Source organism: Saccopteryx bilineata, chromosome 2 (genome assembly GCF_036850765.1).
Source record: "Saccopteryx bilineata isolate mSacBil1 chromosome 2, mSacBil1_pri_phased_curated, whole genome shotgun sequence".
NCBI classification, from domain to species: Eukaryota; Metazoa; Chordata; class Mammalia; order Chiroptera; family Emballonuridae; genus Saccopteryx; species Saccopteryx bilineata.
The window spans coordinates 353,831,314-353,849,843 of NC_089491.1; the positions used below are offsets into that span (position 1 = coordinate 353,831,314).

An 18,530-nucleotide genomic window follows, 5' to 3' on the forward strand; every position below is an offset into this window, starting at 1 on the left:
TAAGATCCGATGTGACAGGTGCCTGGCAGATAGAAGGTCCTTGCTAAATGCAAGTTCCTTTCCTCTGCTGTATTTGTATATTCTCTAGAGAGGATAGAGGCAAAAGGACCAAATATTTTCTCAGAAGAGATGATTTTCTTTAAATGTCCTGACATGAGGCTTGGAAGATAATCCAATGCATACCAGCCACCTAAAGTTAATACCAGTCATCTTCTCCCTTTAGAGTCAATGCCAGAGAGCTAAAGAGCTATACCAATGCCAGAGGTTGGGAAGAAGGAAAAGGAAGGAAGACCAGCAACCTGAGGCAGCTGACTCCCAGCCTGGTGCTCAGCCAGAGAAGGAAAGTGTTCTCTGTATGGTTTGTGTCATTTGCTTAGGGAATATGGGCTAACACAGAAGTGCTGGGAGACAAGGAGCTGTTTCAGTTATGAAGCAAATGTGGGTAATTATTTTATATGCCAGAAAATAGGTAGGTATTTGTACTGTTGTTTTCTTAACATCAGCCCAGCCATAACACAGGAGGGTACTTATTGAATACATAGATTGTTGGGCCCCAGATATAATGAATCAGAATGTCTGGGGCCAGAAACTTATTTTAAAGATTTTTAACATGCTCCTGAAGTGGAGGTGAATTTACACTCTCTGTAAAATTAATGAAGCTTAAGCTTCAGGCACCATGAGACCTTATATCCAATTTTGTATTTTTTGAATTTGTATTATTTTTCTTTAAAAAAAAAAAAAGAAAAGAAACAAAGGCCTGCCTGAACAGGTGGTGGTGCAATGGATAGAGCGTCGGACTGGGATGCGGAAGGACCCAGGTTCGAGACCCCGAGGTCGCCAGCTTGAGCGTGGGCTCATCTGACTTGAGCAAAGAGCTCACCAGCTTGGACCCAAGGTCGCTGGCTCCAGCAGGGGGTTACTCAGTCTGCTGAAGGCCCGCGGTCAAGGCACATATGAGAAAGCAATCAATGAACAACTAAGAAGTCGCAATGCGCAACGAGAAACTGATGATTGATGCTTCTCATCTCTCTCTATTCCTGTCTGTCTGTCCCTGTCTATCTCTGCCTCTGTAAAAAAAAAAAAAAAGAAACAAAGACCTGACCAGGCGGTGGCACAGTGGATAGAGCGTTGGACTGCGATGCAGAGGACCCAGGTTCGAGACCCCAAGTTCACCAGCTTGAGCGCGGGTTCATCTAGCTTGAGCAAGGCTCACCAGCTTGAGCCCAAGATCGCTGGCCTGAGCAAGGGGTCACTTGCTCTGCTGTAGCCCCTACTCAAGGCACATATGAGAAAGCAATCAGTGAACAACTAAGGTGCCTCAACAAAGAATTGATGCTTCTCATCTCTCTCTCTTCCTGTCTGTCCGTCCTTATCTGTCTCTTTCTCTGACTCTCTCTGTCACAAAAAATAAAAATTAAAAATAAAAAAATTTAAAAGAAGGAAAGAAAGCTCCTCCAGCCTGACTAGGCGGATCACACTGGATATAGAGCATCAGACTGGAATGTGGAGAACCCAGGTTTCAAACCCTGAGGTAGCAGGCTTGAGCATGGGCCCACTGGCTAGAGTGTGGGGTCCCTGGCTTGAGCATGGGATCACAGTCATGACCCCATGGTCACTGGCTTGAGCCCAAAGGTCACTGGCTTCAAGCCCAAAGCCACTGGCTTCAAGCCCAAGGTCACACTGGCTTGAACCCAAGGTCGCTGGCTTGAACAAGGGGTCACTCACTCTGCTGTAGTACACCCCCCCATCAAAGGACACATAAGAAAGCAATTAAGGAACAACTAAGGTGCCGCAACAAAGAACTGATGTTGCTTCTCATCTCTCTCCCTTCCTGTCTGTTCCTATCTGTCCCTCTCTCCATCTCAGTTAAAAAAAAACAAAAAACAAAAGCTCCTCCCAAATAAGAGTTTCAATGCCCACAACTATGTATACATCCCTACCCCTAGGTTACTCTGACATACACCAAAGTTTAGGGACCACCACACTTGAACAAAGTTTGATACTTGGCAAAACAGCTTCTTTCCCCCCTACCCTTGGATTTACTGACAAGATTATAAATTCATATTGGCCTTTGGTATCTAAAATAAATACCACCCCACTGGTTCAGCACAGCTGCTTTAAACCCAGTCTCTTCATGAGGAGTGGACTCATCCTTTGAATACTGTACTAGAAATTATGGGTGACTTCCCTACATCTAAGCACACACAACGGCAAAGAGATAAGGTCTCCAATACTTTTTAATTTAAAGAAGATGTCCACTTTTGTAGAATTATAGCAGTGAGAATGGATCTCAAAGATTGCAGTGTCGAGACCTCGAGGTCGCCAGCTTGAGCGAGGGCTCATCTGGTTTGAACAAAAAGCTCACCAGCTTGAGCCCAAGGTTGCTGGCTTGAGGAAGGGGTTACTCAGTCTGTTGAAGGCCCACGGTCAAGGCACGTATGAGAAGGCAATCAATGAACAATTAAGGTGTTGCAATGCCCAACGAAAAACTAACGATTGATGCTTCTCATCTCTCCGTTTCTGTCTGTGTCTATCTCTCTCTCTGACTCTCTCTGTGTCTCTGTAAAAATAAATAAATAAATAAATAAATAAATAAATAAATAAAATTCTCTCCTTTAAAAAAAAAAAAAAAAAAAGATTGCAGTGTCCAGGATGGTATACATGCTGCCATCCTTTACTTCTTTGTTGGCTGCACATACTGATAATCAAGCATAATGCAACTATAAGATGAGCAAGTTCTGCCCTGGCCGGTTGGCTCAGTGGTAGAGCATCGGCCTGGCGTGCAGAGGTCCCGGGTTTGATTCCCGGCCAGGGCACACAGGAGAAGCGCCCATCAGCTTTTCCACCCCTCCCCCTCTCCTTCCTCTCTGTCTCTCTCTTCCCCTCCCGCAGCGAGATGGCCCGGGTGCTGGGGATGGCTCCTTGGCCTCTGCCCCAGGCGCTAGAGTGGCTCTGGTCGCAACAGAGCGGCGCCCCCTGGTGGGCAGAGCATCACCCCCTGGTGGGCAGTGCATCGCCCCCTGGTGGGCATGCCGGGTGGATCCCGGTCGGGCGCATGCGGGAGTCTGTCTGACTGTCTCTCCCCGTTTCCAGCTTCAGAAAAATACAAAAAAAAAAAAAAAAAAAAAAAAGATGAGCAAGTTCTGGAGTCTAGTGCACAGCATAGTGAGTACAGTCAACAATACTGTGTTAGAAACTTCACAACTGCTAAGAGACTAGATCTCTTTTTTTTTTTACTTATTTCTCTCATAATATTCTCAAGGTCCATTCATGTTGTTGTAAATATCACTATGTCATCATTTCTTTTTTTTTTTTACAAGGACAGAGAGAGAGAGTCAGAGAGAGGGATAGATAGGGACAGACAGACAGGAACGGAGAGAGATGAGAAGCATCAATCATCAGTTTTTCGTTGCAACACCTTAGTTGTTCATTGATGCTTTCTCATATGTGCCTTGACCGTGGGCCTTTAGCAGACCAAGTAACCCCTTGCTTGAGCCAGCGACCTTGGGTCCAAGCTGATGGGCTTTTTGCTCAAACCAGATGAGCTCACGCTCAAGCTGGCAAACTCCAGGTCTTCAACTTGGGTCCTTCCGCATCCCAGTTCGACGCTCTATCTACTGTGCCACCGCCTGGTCAGGCGAGACTAGATCTTAAATGTTCTCACCACAAAAAAGAAATGGTAATTGTGCTGTGATAAAGGTGTTAGTTAAAGCTACAGCAGTAATCATATTACCATTTATAAATGTATCAAATCAACACATTGTACACCTTAAACTTACACAATGTTATATGTCAATTAAATCTCAATATTTTATTTATTTATTTATTTATTTTTGTATTTTTCTGAAGCTGGAAACGGGGAGAGACAGTCAGACAGACTCCCGCATGCGCCCGATCGGGATTCACCCGGCACGCCCACCAGGGGCGATGCTCTGCCCACCAGGGGGCGACGCTCTGCCCCTCCGGGGCGTCGCTCTGCCGCGACCAGAGCCACTCCAGCGCCTGGGGCAGAAGCCAAGGAGCCATCCCCAGCGCCTGGGCCATCTTTGCTCCAATGGAACCTCGGCTGCGGGAGGGGAAGAGAGACAGAGAGGAAGGAGGGGGGGTGGAGAAGCAAATGGGCGCTTCTCCTATGTGCCCTGGCCGGTAATCGAACCCGAACCCGGGTTCCCCGCACGCCAGGCCGACGCTCTACCGCTGAGCCAACCGGCCAGGGCCTATATCTCAATATTTTAAAAATCCAGCACAGCACTACTTCCACCCATACTTGAAGCAATCAATAAACAACTAAAGTACCGCAACTATGAGTTGATGCTTGTTACCTCTCTTCCTTCCTTTTGTTCTCACTAAAAATAAAATTAAAATTAAAATTAATTTTTTTGGCCCTGGCAGGTTGGCTCAGTGGTAGAGCATTGGCCTGGCGTGCGGGGGTCCCAGGTTCAATTCCCGGCCAGGGCACACAGGAGATGTGCCCATCTGCTTCTCTACACCTCCCCCTCTCCTTCTTCTCTGTCTCTCTCTTCCCCTCCTGCAGCCAGGGCTCCATTGGAGCAGAGTTTGCCGGGGCGCTGAGGATGGCTCTGTGGCCTCTGCCTCAGGCACTAGAATGGCTCTGGTTGCAACAGAGCGACGCCCCAGATGGGCAGAGCATCGCCCCCTGGTGGGCATGCCAGGTGGATCTCGGTCAGGCGCATGCGGGAGTCTGTCTGACTGCCTCTCCATTTCCAGCTTCAGAAAAATACAAAAATACAAAAAAATAATAATAATAATAATTTTTTTAATTCCATAATTCAATTTCTTCTAATATTGGATGAATTAGTATGACTTTATCATATGTATTTTTAGTTCTTTACTTCAATCTATATTATCATTTCTATTGAACATTGGAAGAAGTATGAAGGGGACTATAAAGTTTAGTCAGAATAAGAGGTAACCATGGAGCAGCAACTCTGAATTTTTCCCATGAACAAAATAAGCTGCTAAACAATAAAGAAATTAATAAAAATAGCAATAATAAGCATTTTTATATACATTACCTTGTTTGAGCCTCATAAAAATGCTGTGAAGTAGTTAGGGCAGGTATCTACATTTTATTGATACTTAAACTGAGAATCAGAGAGGTTATGAGACGTTCTTAAGGTCACAAATCTGGTAGAAACAGAATTAAAGGCCTGACCAATGGTGGCACAGTGGATAAAATATTGACCTAGAACACTGAGGTCACAGGTTTGAAACCCTGGGCTTGCCTGGTCAAGGCACACATGGGAGTTGATACTTCCTGCTTCTCCCCCTCTTCTCTCTATCTCCCCTCTAAAATAAATAAATAAAATTTAAAAAAAGAAAGAAAGAAAAAAAAAAGAAACAGAGCTCCCCTCCCTACCCCCTGCCCTGGAGTGGGCGCGCTGCTCACTTGCTTTGTCGCCGAGATGGCGCTCGACCCAGCAGATTTTACCAAATGTTGCAAGGAGTCTGGAATTCTTATTAGTCAAATGCCAGAAAGAAAATTCTGCATTAAAAGACTGTCTGACCTCTTACTATAATGATCCTGCCTTTTATGAAGAATGTAAAATGGAATACATGAAGGAAAGGGACGAATTCAGAAAAACTGGAATTCCTACTAAGAAAAGGCTGCAGAAGGTTCCAACCAGCATGTAGGCAAATATTCAAATGATACTCAGTAACTTTATTCATGGAAATCACAATGATCTAAAATAATGGACTCGAGGAAGTGTGATTGCTTTAACCTAAATTATGGAAATATTAATTTTATCTGAAATAAAGATTTTTTTAAGTTTTAAAAAAAAGAAACAGAGCTAAAGTCCAGGTCTTTTCATTCCTATACTGGATTTATTGGCTCATTCATCTTTTACACAATGAAAGTACTAATTTTACTTCTAAGTGCCAAGGTCCCTGCCTTCCAAAGGCTTAGAGTCTTTCTTCATAATAGGTTAGCATTTAGAAAGTACTTACAAAATCAGATAGCACATGGAGTCAGGTGCAGTAAGAGAGGAATGGGATTTGTAAAAAATAGATGGTCAACTTAGACCCAGTTCTCTGCTGCTTTTCCAACACTGCAGTTGTCTGGGGCTGATTCAAAGAATGAAGTAGACTCCTTGTACAAATGGGATCTAAAGCAGCTGCAGACCCAGAGCCTTTTCCATTCAAGGCAAATAGGTCAAGCAAGAGGTGAATGGGCTCTTTGCTGGTAAGTTATAGGGTCCAACAAATTGTAGGGTTTTTATTATTATTATTTTTTTTACAAAGACAGAGAGAGAGTCAGAGAGAGGGATAGACAGGGACAGACAGAGAGGAATGGAGAGATGAGAAGCATCAATCATTAGTTTCCTTGTTGCACGTTGCAACACCTTAGTTGTTCATTGATTGCTTTCTCATATGTGCCTTGACCGTGGACCTTCAGCAGACCAAGTAACCCCTTGCTGGAGCCAGCAACCTTGGGCTCAAGCTGGTGAGCTTTTCTTGCTCAAACCAGATGAGCCTGTGCTCAAGCTGGTGACCTTGGGGTCTCGAACCTGGGTCTTCCACATCCCAGTCCGGCACTCGATCCACTGCGCCACCACCTGGTCAGGCAAATTGTAGGTTTTTATACTTAAGTGCACCCTGCTGATACTTTCTTAGTGCCATAACTTTCCCTAGAATTATTGGGTAACAAAGAGGCAAAATGATTTATACTTGAAATTATGTAGGGTTTTGTACTTAGCTATCTCTTTGTTGGTACATAAAGAATACCCATTTGTATCCTTCTTTAGCTTTCCTATTTCCTTTCAATCTCTAGGTTGGACAAAATACTCCCAACTCAAGTTCAAAGGAAGCTGCAGGGGTCACTATTATCCATCAGACATACTTCTGAAATTCTGCTCTGCCTCACACACTGCATGATGGATTCTACACTGTCTTCTCCCTATTATTAATCAAGATGGGCAGATTCTTGCCAATTCTACACTCCTATCTTCAGCAGGAACATCACAATCAAACAGTAATGCCAAGACAATGAAAGGGAAGCCTGAGTTTAGCAATCAATTGCTCTCATGCTACTGGTACTGACTGAGTTACAAGCCTCTGAGATTCACTTTGCACTTCCACAAAATATAGGTCTCTTCTCATCTCATCAAATGAAAACAGAAAGTTGTTTCCTCTAAGCACTGTAAATGGACCTACTACTCTCTTTACAGAAGGTTTAAACACAGCCTCCAAGGAACGGGGCAAAGCAGCCACAGTGTGGCACAGTTCGCAAACTCCTCTGTTATCCTCACAGCTGACTTCAGGCTCTCTGGCTCTCAACTGGCATAAGTTGGAGTTCCTGATTTCCCAGCCTGACAGTCCCATGCTTTTATCATTTAGCCTCTGACACCACAAGGAGCTATCAACACACTGGTGAAGGGAATGTGAATTTAGCATTCCAAATGTCCTCAGAAATCCCCAAGGGACTTAGAAACTGCACACCAATAGGACCCAGACAGGTCTGATAATCCAGAGTTCCTAGCGTGGGTCTGACGTTATACCCTGTCATAGTGAGCTGGATGATGCCAGAGCAAGATGATTATGATGATCTTTCTCCTGGAGGCACAGCTTTATGTCAAGTCTGACTTGCTTAAGATTTTGGTAAGAAAGTTGGAAAGAGCTGATGTTAAAGCAGGACTTAGGGAAAGAAAGAAAGAAAGAAAGAAAGAAAGAAAGAAAGAAAGAAAGAAAGAAAGAAAGAGAGAGAGAGAGAGAGAGAAAGAAAGAAAGAAAAAGAAAGGAAGAAAGAAGAAAGAAAAAGAAAGAAAGAAAAGAAAGGAAAGAAGAAAGAAAGAAAGAAAGAAAGAAAGAAGAAAGAAAGAAAGAAGAAAGAAAAAAAGAAAGAAAAGAAAGAAAAAGAAAGAAAGAAAGAAAGAAAGAAAGAAAGAAAGAAAGAAAGAAAGAAAGAAAGAAAGAGGAAATAGCAGGAGGGATAAAATTGTAGTCCTGCCTCTTTTCATAAGAGGCTGAAATCATTCCATTTTGTTTTGGAGAGATGTGCCTGTTTCTAAGTAATTCTCTTCCCTTAGTTCTCTGGTAATAAACCATATGCAGATTACAGCTTTCTTTCTTTCACTTCAAGCATTGTCAAAAAAAAAAAAAGTATCAAAATTGTACCAACAGGGAAGTATATCTTGCCATAAACCCTGAATTAATATTCAAGCTGAGCCTAGAAGAAATGGAACAGATACAAAGCATGGATGATGGTAGCTTTCAAGGAAGTCCTAGAGATCCTCTAGGCATCCTAAAGTTCCATACAGCCTTGAACATACAGCTTGCGAAGACTGGGCTTGCATTTAGATAAATGAGTACATTATGTGCATCCTTCCACTGATCCATATCACCTCCAGTTTATCCTGCCATCTGTGGTTCAGTCTGAACATGAAATAGGAAAAAATCAAACAAACTTGTTCCTTTCCAAGACCATGAGGCAGGATGATTAAAAGCATTTTATACTTAGAAGCTCTTGGTCTAGGACTGGTGCCTACAATTCATCCCCACCCTTCCTAGCCTCATCCACCATTAATAGACAATAGAATGTCTATTAATCCAGAAACATGAGATTTCTCAGGAGATGAAACCTGGAGCAAAGTCTACATTCACTCATTCTCTTGCAAGAGTATAATTTGGATAACATTTATAGTGACTTTCTGTATATGTCCTGACTAGGGATCGAACAGACAACCTTTGTGTATCAGGATGACGTTCTAACCAATCAGGCCACCTGGCCAGGGCTATAGTAACTTCCTTTACAGAAATTCACTGATGGGATAAAAATTATTTATTTTGCTTTGGGGACAACTTGTTTCCCCAGACAAAGCAAGGTCCCTCTGAGGATTTTCTGACTCCCTAATCAGTTAATCATTTTGAATCCCATATTCTCTTAACAGTAGAGATCTTTGAAAACTAAGAGGATGGGAGAGATAGCAGAAGAGAAAGGAGAATTCCCATGTGGACTTTGGGATGGACCCCTCAGCCTGCAGATCACTTCACAGCAGGACATAATTCTCCTTGTCACCATTGTAGACTAAGTTATAGTCTCAACTCAGTGAAACACATTCTATGGAGTGCCAAAGATTCCTCTGGGAAGTGACTAGTTGGCAAGATCTTGATTGCAGATTCTTTCTCATTCAGTTACCACCCTTTGTTTTCAATTGTTAAAGTACATTCACATTATAACAATTTTAAGAAAATGCTGGAAGGCCTGACCTGTGGTGGCACAGTGGATAAAGCGTCGACCTGGAATGCTGAGGTCGCAGGTTCAAAACCCTGCACTTGTCTGGTCAAGGAACATATGGGAGTTGATGTTTCCTGCTCCTCCCCCCTTTCTCTCTCTCACTCTCTCTCCTCTCTAAAATGAATAAATTAAAAATAAACTTAATAAAATACTGGAAAATATAAATAAAAGAAAAAATATTATATCTAATCCTTCCTCTCAGAGATAGCCATTATTAACACTTTGATGCACCTCTTTATAGACATTGTAAATAATATTCTTATACATAAAAAGACACATTTCACAAATAACATCATACTCTTCACACCATTTTAAAGCTGTCTACTTTTTTTTGGCTAACATATACTACCATACTTCCAGTTAGCACAAGTATTAAGTTGTGTTTTTTTTCAAGTCTTAAAGTAGAGAGAACTGAAGTCATCCCACCTTTTCTAAGAGTCTAAATCACCCCAAAACTTTTTATTATTTATTTATTTTTAGCAAGAGAGACAGAGAGAGGCACAGATAGGGACAGGCAGACCGGAAGGAGAGAGATGAGAAGCATCAGTTCTTCACTGCAGCACCTTAGTTGTTCATTGATTGCTTTCTCATATGTGCCTTGACTGGGAGGCTACAGTCACATCAGTGACCCGTTGCTCAGGCCAGCCACCTTGGGATCAAGCCAGCAACCTTGGACTTCAAGCCAGTGACCTTTGGGCTCAAGCCAGCAACCATGGGGTTTTATCTATGATCCCACACTCAAGCCAGCGATCCTGCGCTCAAGCTAGTGAGCTCATGCCCTAGCTGGATGAGCCCATGTTTAAGCTGGCAACCTCAGGGTTTCAAACCTGGGTCCTCTGCATCCCAGTCTGACAGTCTATCCACTGTGCCACCCCTTGGTCAGGCACCCCAATACTTTTTTTTACAGAGACACAGAGAGAGAGAGACTCAGAGAGAGGGATAGACAAGGATAGACAGACAGGAATGGAGAGATGAGAAGCATCAATTATTAGTTTTTTGTTGCACATTGCAACACCTTAGTTGTTCATTGATTGCTTTCTCATATGTGCCTTGACTGCGGCCCTTCAGCAGATGGAGTAACCCCTTGCTCGAGCCAGCAACCTTGGGTCCAAGCTGGTGATCTTTTGCTCAAACCAGATGAGCCTGTGCTCAAGCTGGCGACCTCGGGGCCTCGAACCTGGGTCCTCGGCATCCCAGTCCGATGCTCTATCCACTGTGCGACCACCTGGTCAGGCCCCAATACTTTTTGATAGATCCAAGTTTGTTTGTTTTTTAATTAAGTGAGAGGCGGGGAGGCAGAGATAGACTCCCGCATGCGCACTGACCAGGATCTACCTAGCCAGCCCCTACTAGGAGATGCTCTGCATGGCTGGGCTGTAGCTCCATTGCTCAGCAACCGAGATATTTTAGCACCTGAGGCGGAGGCCATGAAGCCATCCTCACTGCCCTAGACCAACTTTGCTTAAACCATTTGAGCCATGGCTGTGGGAAGAGAAGAGGAAGGGAAGGGTGGAGAAGCAGATGGTTGCTTCTCCTGTGTGCCCTGACCGAGAATCAAACCCAGGACTTGAACATGCCAGGCCGACACTCTACCACTGAGCCAACAAACTAGGGCCAGATCCAAAAATTAAGGTAGGAAGTTGCTTAGGGCAGAAAGGCATGTTCACAGAAATGTCCAATGTAAACTTTTGAAGGTATTGCTATATGACCTTAATAATTGTATATGTACATGTTAAAACATGACTTGTTCAATATAAACACTTAAAATATACTATAATTTTATTATGATTTGCCATTTCTTTGCTTTTTAGATAGAACTGTGTTCTCAAAAAATAAACATGACCCAAGGCTCTCTGGGCCTCTGAAAGGTGTGAGCAGGCCCTTAGCATCACTCCTTTTCTGCAAACCCAGGCCAGTGCAGGGGTTACTAGCTGGAGAGGGACTTAAAGGTGACTCTGGCCCTAACTGTTCCTCCCCTCCCCTTCTTATGTTGGAGCCTCTTTAAGCACTCTCCACAAGATTCTGACCTAGAGTACTTTCCCTATGTGTACATCCAGAACCAGCCATTTTCCAAGGAGGACTTGCTGCATGTACTTATGAGTAGGGGCTAGGAACCTTTCTCCCTCCCCCACCCTGCGATGGGTAGACAGTCTTATAGCCTCTCCTCTCCTTACACTCTGATCCTCCATTCCTGCCTCCACTTCTCCTCTCCCACTCTCATACAGGATTCCATTTTCCTGTGTACAGAACGGCCCTCATGTTGCCTTGAGTTGCCATTTATCTTTTTTAAAAGATTTTATTTATTGAATTTAGAGGGGGGACAGAGAGAGAGACAGAAAGAGAAAGCAGGGGAAGAAGTGGGAAGCATCAACTCGTAGCAGTAGTTGCTTCTCATATGTGCCTTGACCAGACACGTCTAGGTTTCAAACCAGTGATCTCAGCATTCCAGGTCGACACTTTATCCCCTGCTCCAACACAGGTCAAGTCAAATTTTTCTTATTTTAAGTTATTTTTCTAAAACTTAAAATAGGATGGAGAACGATATGTTCAGAGGTATAGTGTCATGGTCTCCACAGAAGAAGATGATGCCCAGAAGATTCTGTTAGGATTTATTCAGGTCACTACTGCTCCCTAAAGCACTAAAATATAAGAAACAGTGCAGACTATAGGGTAAAGTCCTAACTGCCCTCTAGTAGAATCAAATATTCAACAGAAGAGACAGTGAATGTGAAGACATAAGCTATCACACAATCAGATCAGATAACAGACTGATCAGTAGGGGCGCAGTGAATAAAGCACTGACCTGGAACACCGAGGTTGCTAGTTCAAAACCAGGGCTTGCCTGATCAAGGCACATATGGGAGTTGATGCTTCCTGCTCCTCCCCCTTATCTCTCTCCTCTTACTCTAAAAAAAAGAAGGAATAAAATCTAAAAAAAAAAAGTTTCAAAAAAAGAATCAGATAACAGTTTAACTTATTTATTCTACAACAGATTTTCTTGGACATGTCTATGTCTAGGACATATGCCAAAGAGCAGAATTTTTTTTAAGTATTTATTTACTTATTTTATTAGATTTTATTTATTTACTTTTAGAGAGAGAGGAGAGAAAGAGAGAGGAAGAGAAGGGGGGAGGAGCAGAAAGCATCAACTCCCATAGGTGCCTTGACGGGGCAAGCTCAGGATTTGAACTGGTGACCTCAGTGTACTAGGTTGTTGCTTTATCCGCTGCGCTGCCACAGGTCAGGCTCCATAGAATATTTAATAACCTTTTACAGTTATTATCAGAATAAATAAGTATGCTGATGAAAAAAAGAAAAATTAAGAGGAATATAATTTGTGGTAGAAATAGCTAGTTATTACCTTAGTCCCCCAACCTTCCATCATTTATAGGGTGGTACCCGTTCGGCTAGGGACTACATTTCCCAGCCTCTCCTTCTTTTATCTAGATGGGGCTTCCTTTTTGCCAACAACATGGTAGAGAAAATGCTGTATATCATTTCTGGAAGAGCAGAATTCTTGTTCAACTTTGCTAGATTGCATAGTGTTCTCTAAAAAGGTCATACTAAATATTATAGTATACTGCCCCAGCAGTAAAGAGGGTCTCTATTATTCTAAACACCCTCCCTAACTTGGAAATCTCAAGACTAAAATTTTTTGCCAATCTGGTAGCTATAAAGTAGTATGTCATTGTTCTTATGTGTATTTTCCTGCTTAATAATGAAGTCGAGCATCTTTCTACACATTTATTTGCTTCAGGTTCTCTCTTGCTTCCTTATAACAACTCCTTTTCCTATTAGGCCATTAATCTTTTTTTGTTTAGGTGAGAGGAGGGGAGATAGTAAGGCAGACTCCCACACGTGCCCTGACCAGGATCCACCTGGCAACCCCATCTAAGGCCAATGCTCCAGTACCAAGCAATTTTAGCACCTGAGGCTGATGTGCTCCAACAGAGCTATCCTCTGTGCCTGCAGCTGTGACATTCGAATAAAAAGCTATAAAATATATTAATAGGCTTTAGAAATAACTTCAAAGGAACTAGTCCAGTAAACAGGTGAGCCCAGACTCCCAGGATGGCTAGGAGCTGAAGAGTCCTTGAGATAGAGAAGTCGTTAGACTCCCAGGATGGCTAGGAGCTAAGGAGTCCTTGAGATAAGGAAGCCACAAGAACTCCTAAGACAGTAAATGTAACCACATCCTAGGGGATAGATAGGGATATTTCCAGCTGGAGCTTTCAACTGTATGACTGGTTACTAAGGCACGTGACTAGAATTTAATTTAGGGGAGCCAATTGCTAAATGCCAAATTTGCTTCTGTATGAGGCTTGCTTGCTTAGCTTATAAAAAGATTTAGCTGTGAGCGCTAGGGGCGGCTCCCATTTGCAGCTCCTTGTGGGCACGGTGTCTCCGGACATCTCGGGAGTTCGCCCCTGCGCAGGTTAAACTGGCCAATAAAGTAACATCTTAACTCCTGAAAGTCTCCGACATTTGTTCTCGTACCCGGTGGATGCTACATTTTGGGGGCTCGTCCCGGGATTCTCCCTTGGCGGAGTTTTGGGTTGGAGACCGGAAGGACAGCTCGAGCTGAGTAAGTATTCACGGAGGATCCTCATTTGGTTTGGTTTTGTATTCTGGCTCCGGAGCTCTTACAGTCTGTGGTGGCAGACAGGACGCTGTCAGTGACCCGCCCAGACACTCGGGCCAAAGGGCAGGACGCTGCCGGCCGAGGTTTCTGTTTCTGTCTGAAATCGATCGATCGTTTCAAAGTAGTGAGCTCACTCGCGCTGCGCCGCGCTGCTGTCTGGTGGTCTGTTTAGCCTGAATGACTGTGTGGGAAATTTTGTGTATTGCCCTCCTGGGATTTGCTGCATTGTTGTGTTTAGTGTTAATTTGTTTGCCAGTACAGTGTGATCAGCGCTCATCTATTTGGATTACCCTGCTTATAGGGTGGGGAATGGAATCCTGTATGTTGTCTTTGTAAGATTAGAAGCATACCTGGCTGAGAAGAACAAGCACCGCGAGATGGGACAGCAAGAATCTACTCTTAAGTCCCCTCTTGATTGAATTTTAAGTAACTTCTCTGATTTTCAGAAGAGAGCTCAGGGTTATGGGGGACCTCCACCCGATCGAGAAACTCTCCGGACCTTAAGCCAAGTAGAGTGGCCATCTCTTAAGGTTGGATGGCCATCTGAAGGAACTTTTGATCTGCCCATAGTTTTTGCAGTAAGAGCATCCCAAATCGTATCCGGTCCTTTCTGATGTTACTGAGGATATAGCAGACCCTGTAAATTATCCTCCTCCTTATCAGAAGCCCAGGGAGCCAGATTCAACTGTGCCCGAGAATGTCCAGAGTCCTCCCCACACCCGGGGGGGAACTCCTTATGCTCAACCTTCCTTTGCCGGAGGTGCCCCAATGTTACCTCTTAGGGAGGTGTTGCCCCCGCTAGATGAAGGATCACATGCACCGTCCCGAATGATTTATATTCCTTTTTCTACTAGTGACATTTATAATTGGAAACATCAGACCCCGCCATTTTCAGAGAAACCTCAGGGGTTAATTTCTTTGCTTGAGACTGTTTTCAGGACCCATCAACCAACTTGGGATGATTGTCAGCAGCTTTTGCACACTTTGTTCACAACGGAAGAAAGAACCCGCATCAGCCAAGAAGCTGAAAAAGTATTTAGGGAAGAAGGGGGCACTGAAAGGGACCTAGAGAGGACTCTCCCCAGGAGCCCCCCCAGTTGGGATCCAAACAATGACAGGGATAGGGAATCGCTTACCCAATATCGCCAGGCTCTATTAAGGGGAATAAGGGCAGCTGCTAAGAAACCAACCAACTTTAGTAAGGTAGGTGAGGTAACTCAGGGGAGGGATGAGTCCCCTGCTGCATATTTAGAGCGGCTAATGGAGGCCTACCGGGTTTATACCCCTATTGATCCTGAGGCAGAGGAAAATCGCAAGCTAATAAACATAACCTTTGTCACTCAGGCAGCCCCAGACATTAGAAAGAAGCTCCAGAAAATAGAAGGATTTGAGGGAAAGAATAGGAGTGAATTATTAGAAATAGCACAGAGTCTTTGTCAATCGCGATGACCCTGAGTTAGGGAGAGCAGCTGTAAAACTACTCTTGGCACAGCAATCAAAAGGAAAGAAAGGGAAACAGCAGCCCTTTAAGGAAAAGAAGGAAACTTTCCCGCAGAAGCAATTAGATAGAGACCAGTGTGCTTATTGCAAAGAGAAGGGTCATTGGAAGAAGGATTGCCCTAAGCTACAGGCCGTAAATCAGGAACAAGGCTCACAAGTTTTGCTCCAATTAGATTGACGGGGCCAAGGCTCCATTTCCGTTGGCCCCCAGGAGCCTATGGTCACACTGTCAATTGAAGGGAAACCAACTACCTTTCTAGTTGACACGGGGGCCACTTATTCCGTCCTAAAGAGACCACTTGGGACATTACAAAAGGAATCCACAAAGGTAATAGGGGTCACTGGCAAAGCTGTCACATATCCTCGAGCCACTGCACGGATTACGGACCTGGCGCGAGGGACTATTACTCATTCCTTCCTGATTATTCCAGACTGCCCTTACCCGCTGTTGGGACGAGATCTGTTGCAAAAATTTCAAGCAACAATAACCTTCAACCAGGAGAAGGATGCAGAAGGCAAGGTATTAGTGACTGTGCCAATATCAGAAGAATACCTGATTGCCTCCCTCCCGGAAGGTAAGAGCGGGTTTAAGGGCGTCCCCGAGGAAGTAAAGCAGCAGGTTCCTGGAGTTTGGGCAGAGAACAATCCTCCGGGATTGGCAATACATCAGCCGCCTGTAGTAGTGCTGTTGCGGAGCGATGCTAGCCCAGTACGCATCAGACAGTATCCTGTGCCTGCTCGGGCTAAACAGGGTATAGCGCAGCACTTGAGGCGCTTATTGGAAGCCGGGATTCTCCGGGAATGCCAATCTGCCTGGAACACTCCTTTGCTACCAGTACAAAAGCCTGGAACTCAAGACTATCGCCCAGTGCAGGACCTGCGTGAAGTGAATGCTCGGGTAGAGACCATACATCCTACTGTGCCAAACCCCTATACCCTATTAAGTTCATTGCCACCGACTCATGTTTTCTATTCAGTATTAGATTTGAAAGATGCCTTCTTTTGCATTCCATTAGCAAAGCAAAGTCAGGAAATGTTTGCCTTTGAGTGGAATGATCCCGAGAATGGACTTTCAGGCCAATACACTTGGACCAGGCTCCCTCAGGGTTTTAAGAACTCCCCAACCATATTTAATGAGGCTTTATGCAAAGACTTACAGGAGTTTCGAGCCGGCCACTCTTCAATTGTACTGCTGCAGTATGTGGACGATCTCCTTATCGCGGCCCCAAACCAGGAGAGTTGCCAGGAAGCTACGTTAGAACTACTCCAAGAATTGCAACGGATGGGCTATCGAGTATCTGCTAAGAAGGCCCAAATTGTCACCCAAACCGTGAGTTACTTGGGGTATGACTTGAGGGGAGGACAACGTAGTTTGTCTAGCCAAAGAATTCAGACCATATTACAGATTCCTGAGCCTGTCAGTAAAAGACAAGTGCGAGAATTTTTAGGTGCTGTGGGATATTGCAGACTTTGGATACTAGGATTTGCAGAACTGGCCAAACCTTTGCATGAGTTAACACGGGGAAAAGAGGAACAATTTGTATGGACAGAGGAGGCACGAGAGTCTTTTCAAAAACTTAAGGAGGCCCTAGTTGCAGCCCCGGCATTAACCCTGCCAGACTTGTCTAAGTCCTTTCAACTATTTGTGACTGAGAAAAAGGGCATTGCTCTAGGGGTCCTCTGTCAAGAACTGGGACCTTGGAAGAGACCAATAGCCTATCTGTCCAGAAGACTAGATCCCGTGTCATCAGGATGGCCCAATTGTTTGAGAGCACTTGCTGCTACCTCCATCCTTGTTAAGGAGGCCAGTAAACTGACTCTAGGTCAAGACATTCAGGTCATTGGAGAGCACTATTTAGAACAAGTGCTGCGGGCTCCACCGGATAGGTGGATCTCGAACGCCCGACTAACACAGTATCAGGCACAGTTGCTGAACCCCCCCGCAATACAATTTTTGAAAACAACGGCTTTGAATCCTGCTACATTGCTCCCGTTGCCAGACTCATCGGTGATCCATGACTGTAGACAAGTATTAGACACCATTACAGGAGCCAGACCAGATCTACGGGATCAGGCCTATGAGAAGGTAGATTTAACCCTGTTCACAGATAGAAGTAGCTATGTTCGGGATGGGCAGAGGTATGCTGGAACCGCAGTGACCACTCAAGATACTGTGTTATAGAAAAAGGCACTGCCTAAAGGCACATCTGCACAACGGGCTGAGCTTATCGGACTCACACAGGCCCTTAGAATTGCTGAAGGGAAAAGTGCCAACATCTATACAGACAGTAGATATGCCTTTGCCACTGCCCATGTACATGGCGCCATCTACCGGGAGCGTGGGTTGTTGACTACTACAGGAAAAGAAATTAAAAATAAGAATGAAATTGTAGCTTTATTAGAAGCCATTTAGTTGCCTAAAAAGGTGGCAATAATACATTGCAAAGGACATCAAAAGGGGGATTCCCCTATAGTAAAAGGAAACCACTTTGCTGATCGAGTGGCACGGAATGCAGCAGAAGAGGAGGAACACGTTAACCAACTACTACTCATCCCACCCCCTACTTTGCAAATAGAACCGAGGTATGAGCCTAAAGAAGAAGAGAAAGGTGAGCAACTAGGGGGTAAGAAAAGTAAACAGGGATGGATAGAATTACCAGACAACAGAATATACCTACCACAAGGAGTGTTAAGACAAATAATTCAAGAAATACATAGCAGCTCCCACTTAGGACAACAAAAACTAGAACATCTAGTAAGAAAATATTATGAGGGAGCAGAAATCAGGGATATCATACACTCTGTTGTGTCTAGGTGTCAAGCCTGTGCCAAATTAAATGCTGTCAATAAGAAATTACCTCCTCTCATCAGGCACCGAGGAAAAGCTCCTAGAGAGCTGTAGGAAGTAGACTTTACCAAAATGACTCCAGGGAAATTAGGCTACAAATATTTGCTTGTTCTAATAGACACCTTTACTGGATGGACTAAGGCTTTTCCTACAAAAGGAGAGACTGCTTCAACAGTTTGTAAAATACTTTTAAGAGAAATCATTCCACGATATAGCATTCCCATTGCTGTAGGGTCAGATAATAGACCTGCTTTTGTGTCCAAAGTATCACAAGAATTGGCAAA

At 44.1% G+C, this 18,530-nt stretch overlaps 1 protein-coding gene and 1 pseudogene across 5 annotated transcripts in view; both read left to right on the forward strand.

Moving 5' to 3' along the window:
• Positions 1 to 7,935, forward strand: part of C2H17orf78 (chromosome 2 C17orf78 homolog) — a 38,423-nt gene extending 30,488 nt beyond the window's left edge. For 3 of the 5 annotated variants that reach the window (XM_066262822.1, XM_066262817.1, XM_066262820.1), the window contains 2 exons: positions 224 to 353; positions 6,794 to 7,935. In XM_066262822.1, the coding sequence (XP_066118919.1) occupies positions 224 to 353; positions 6,794 to 6,897 (234 nt within the window). In that variant the 3' untranslated portion in view covers positions 6,898 to 7,935. Of the gene's footprint in view, positions 1 to 223; positions 359 to 6,791 lie in introns of all 5 variants that reach the window. The other 2 variants (XM_066262818.1, XM_066262819.1) reach the window with 2 other exon arrangements.
• LOC136323487 (COX assembly mitochondrial protein homolog pseudogene) lies at positions 5,427 to 5,802 on the forward strand (annotated as a pseudogene).
• Positions 7,936 to 18,530: the final 10,595 nt, after the last annotated feature.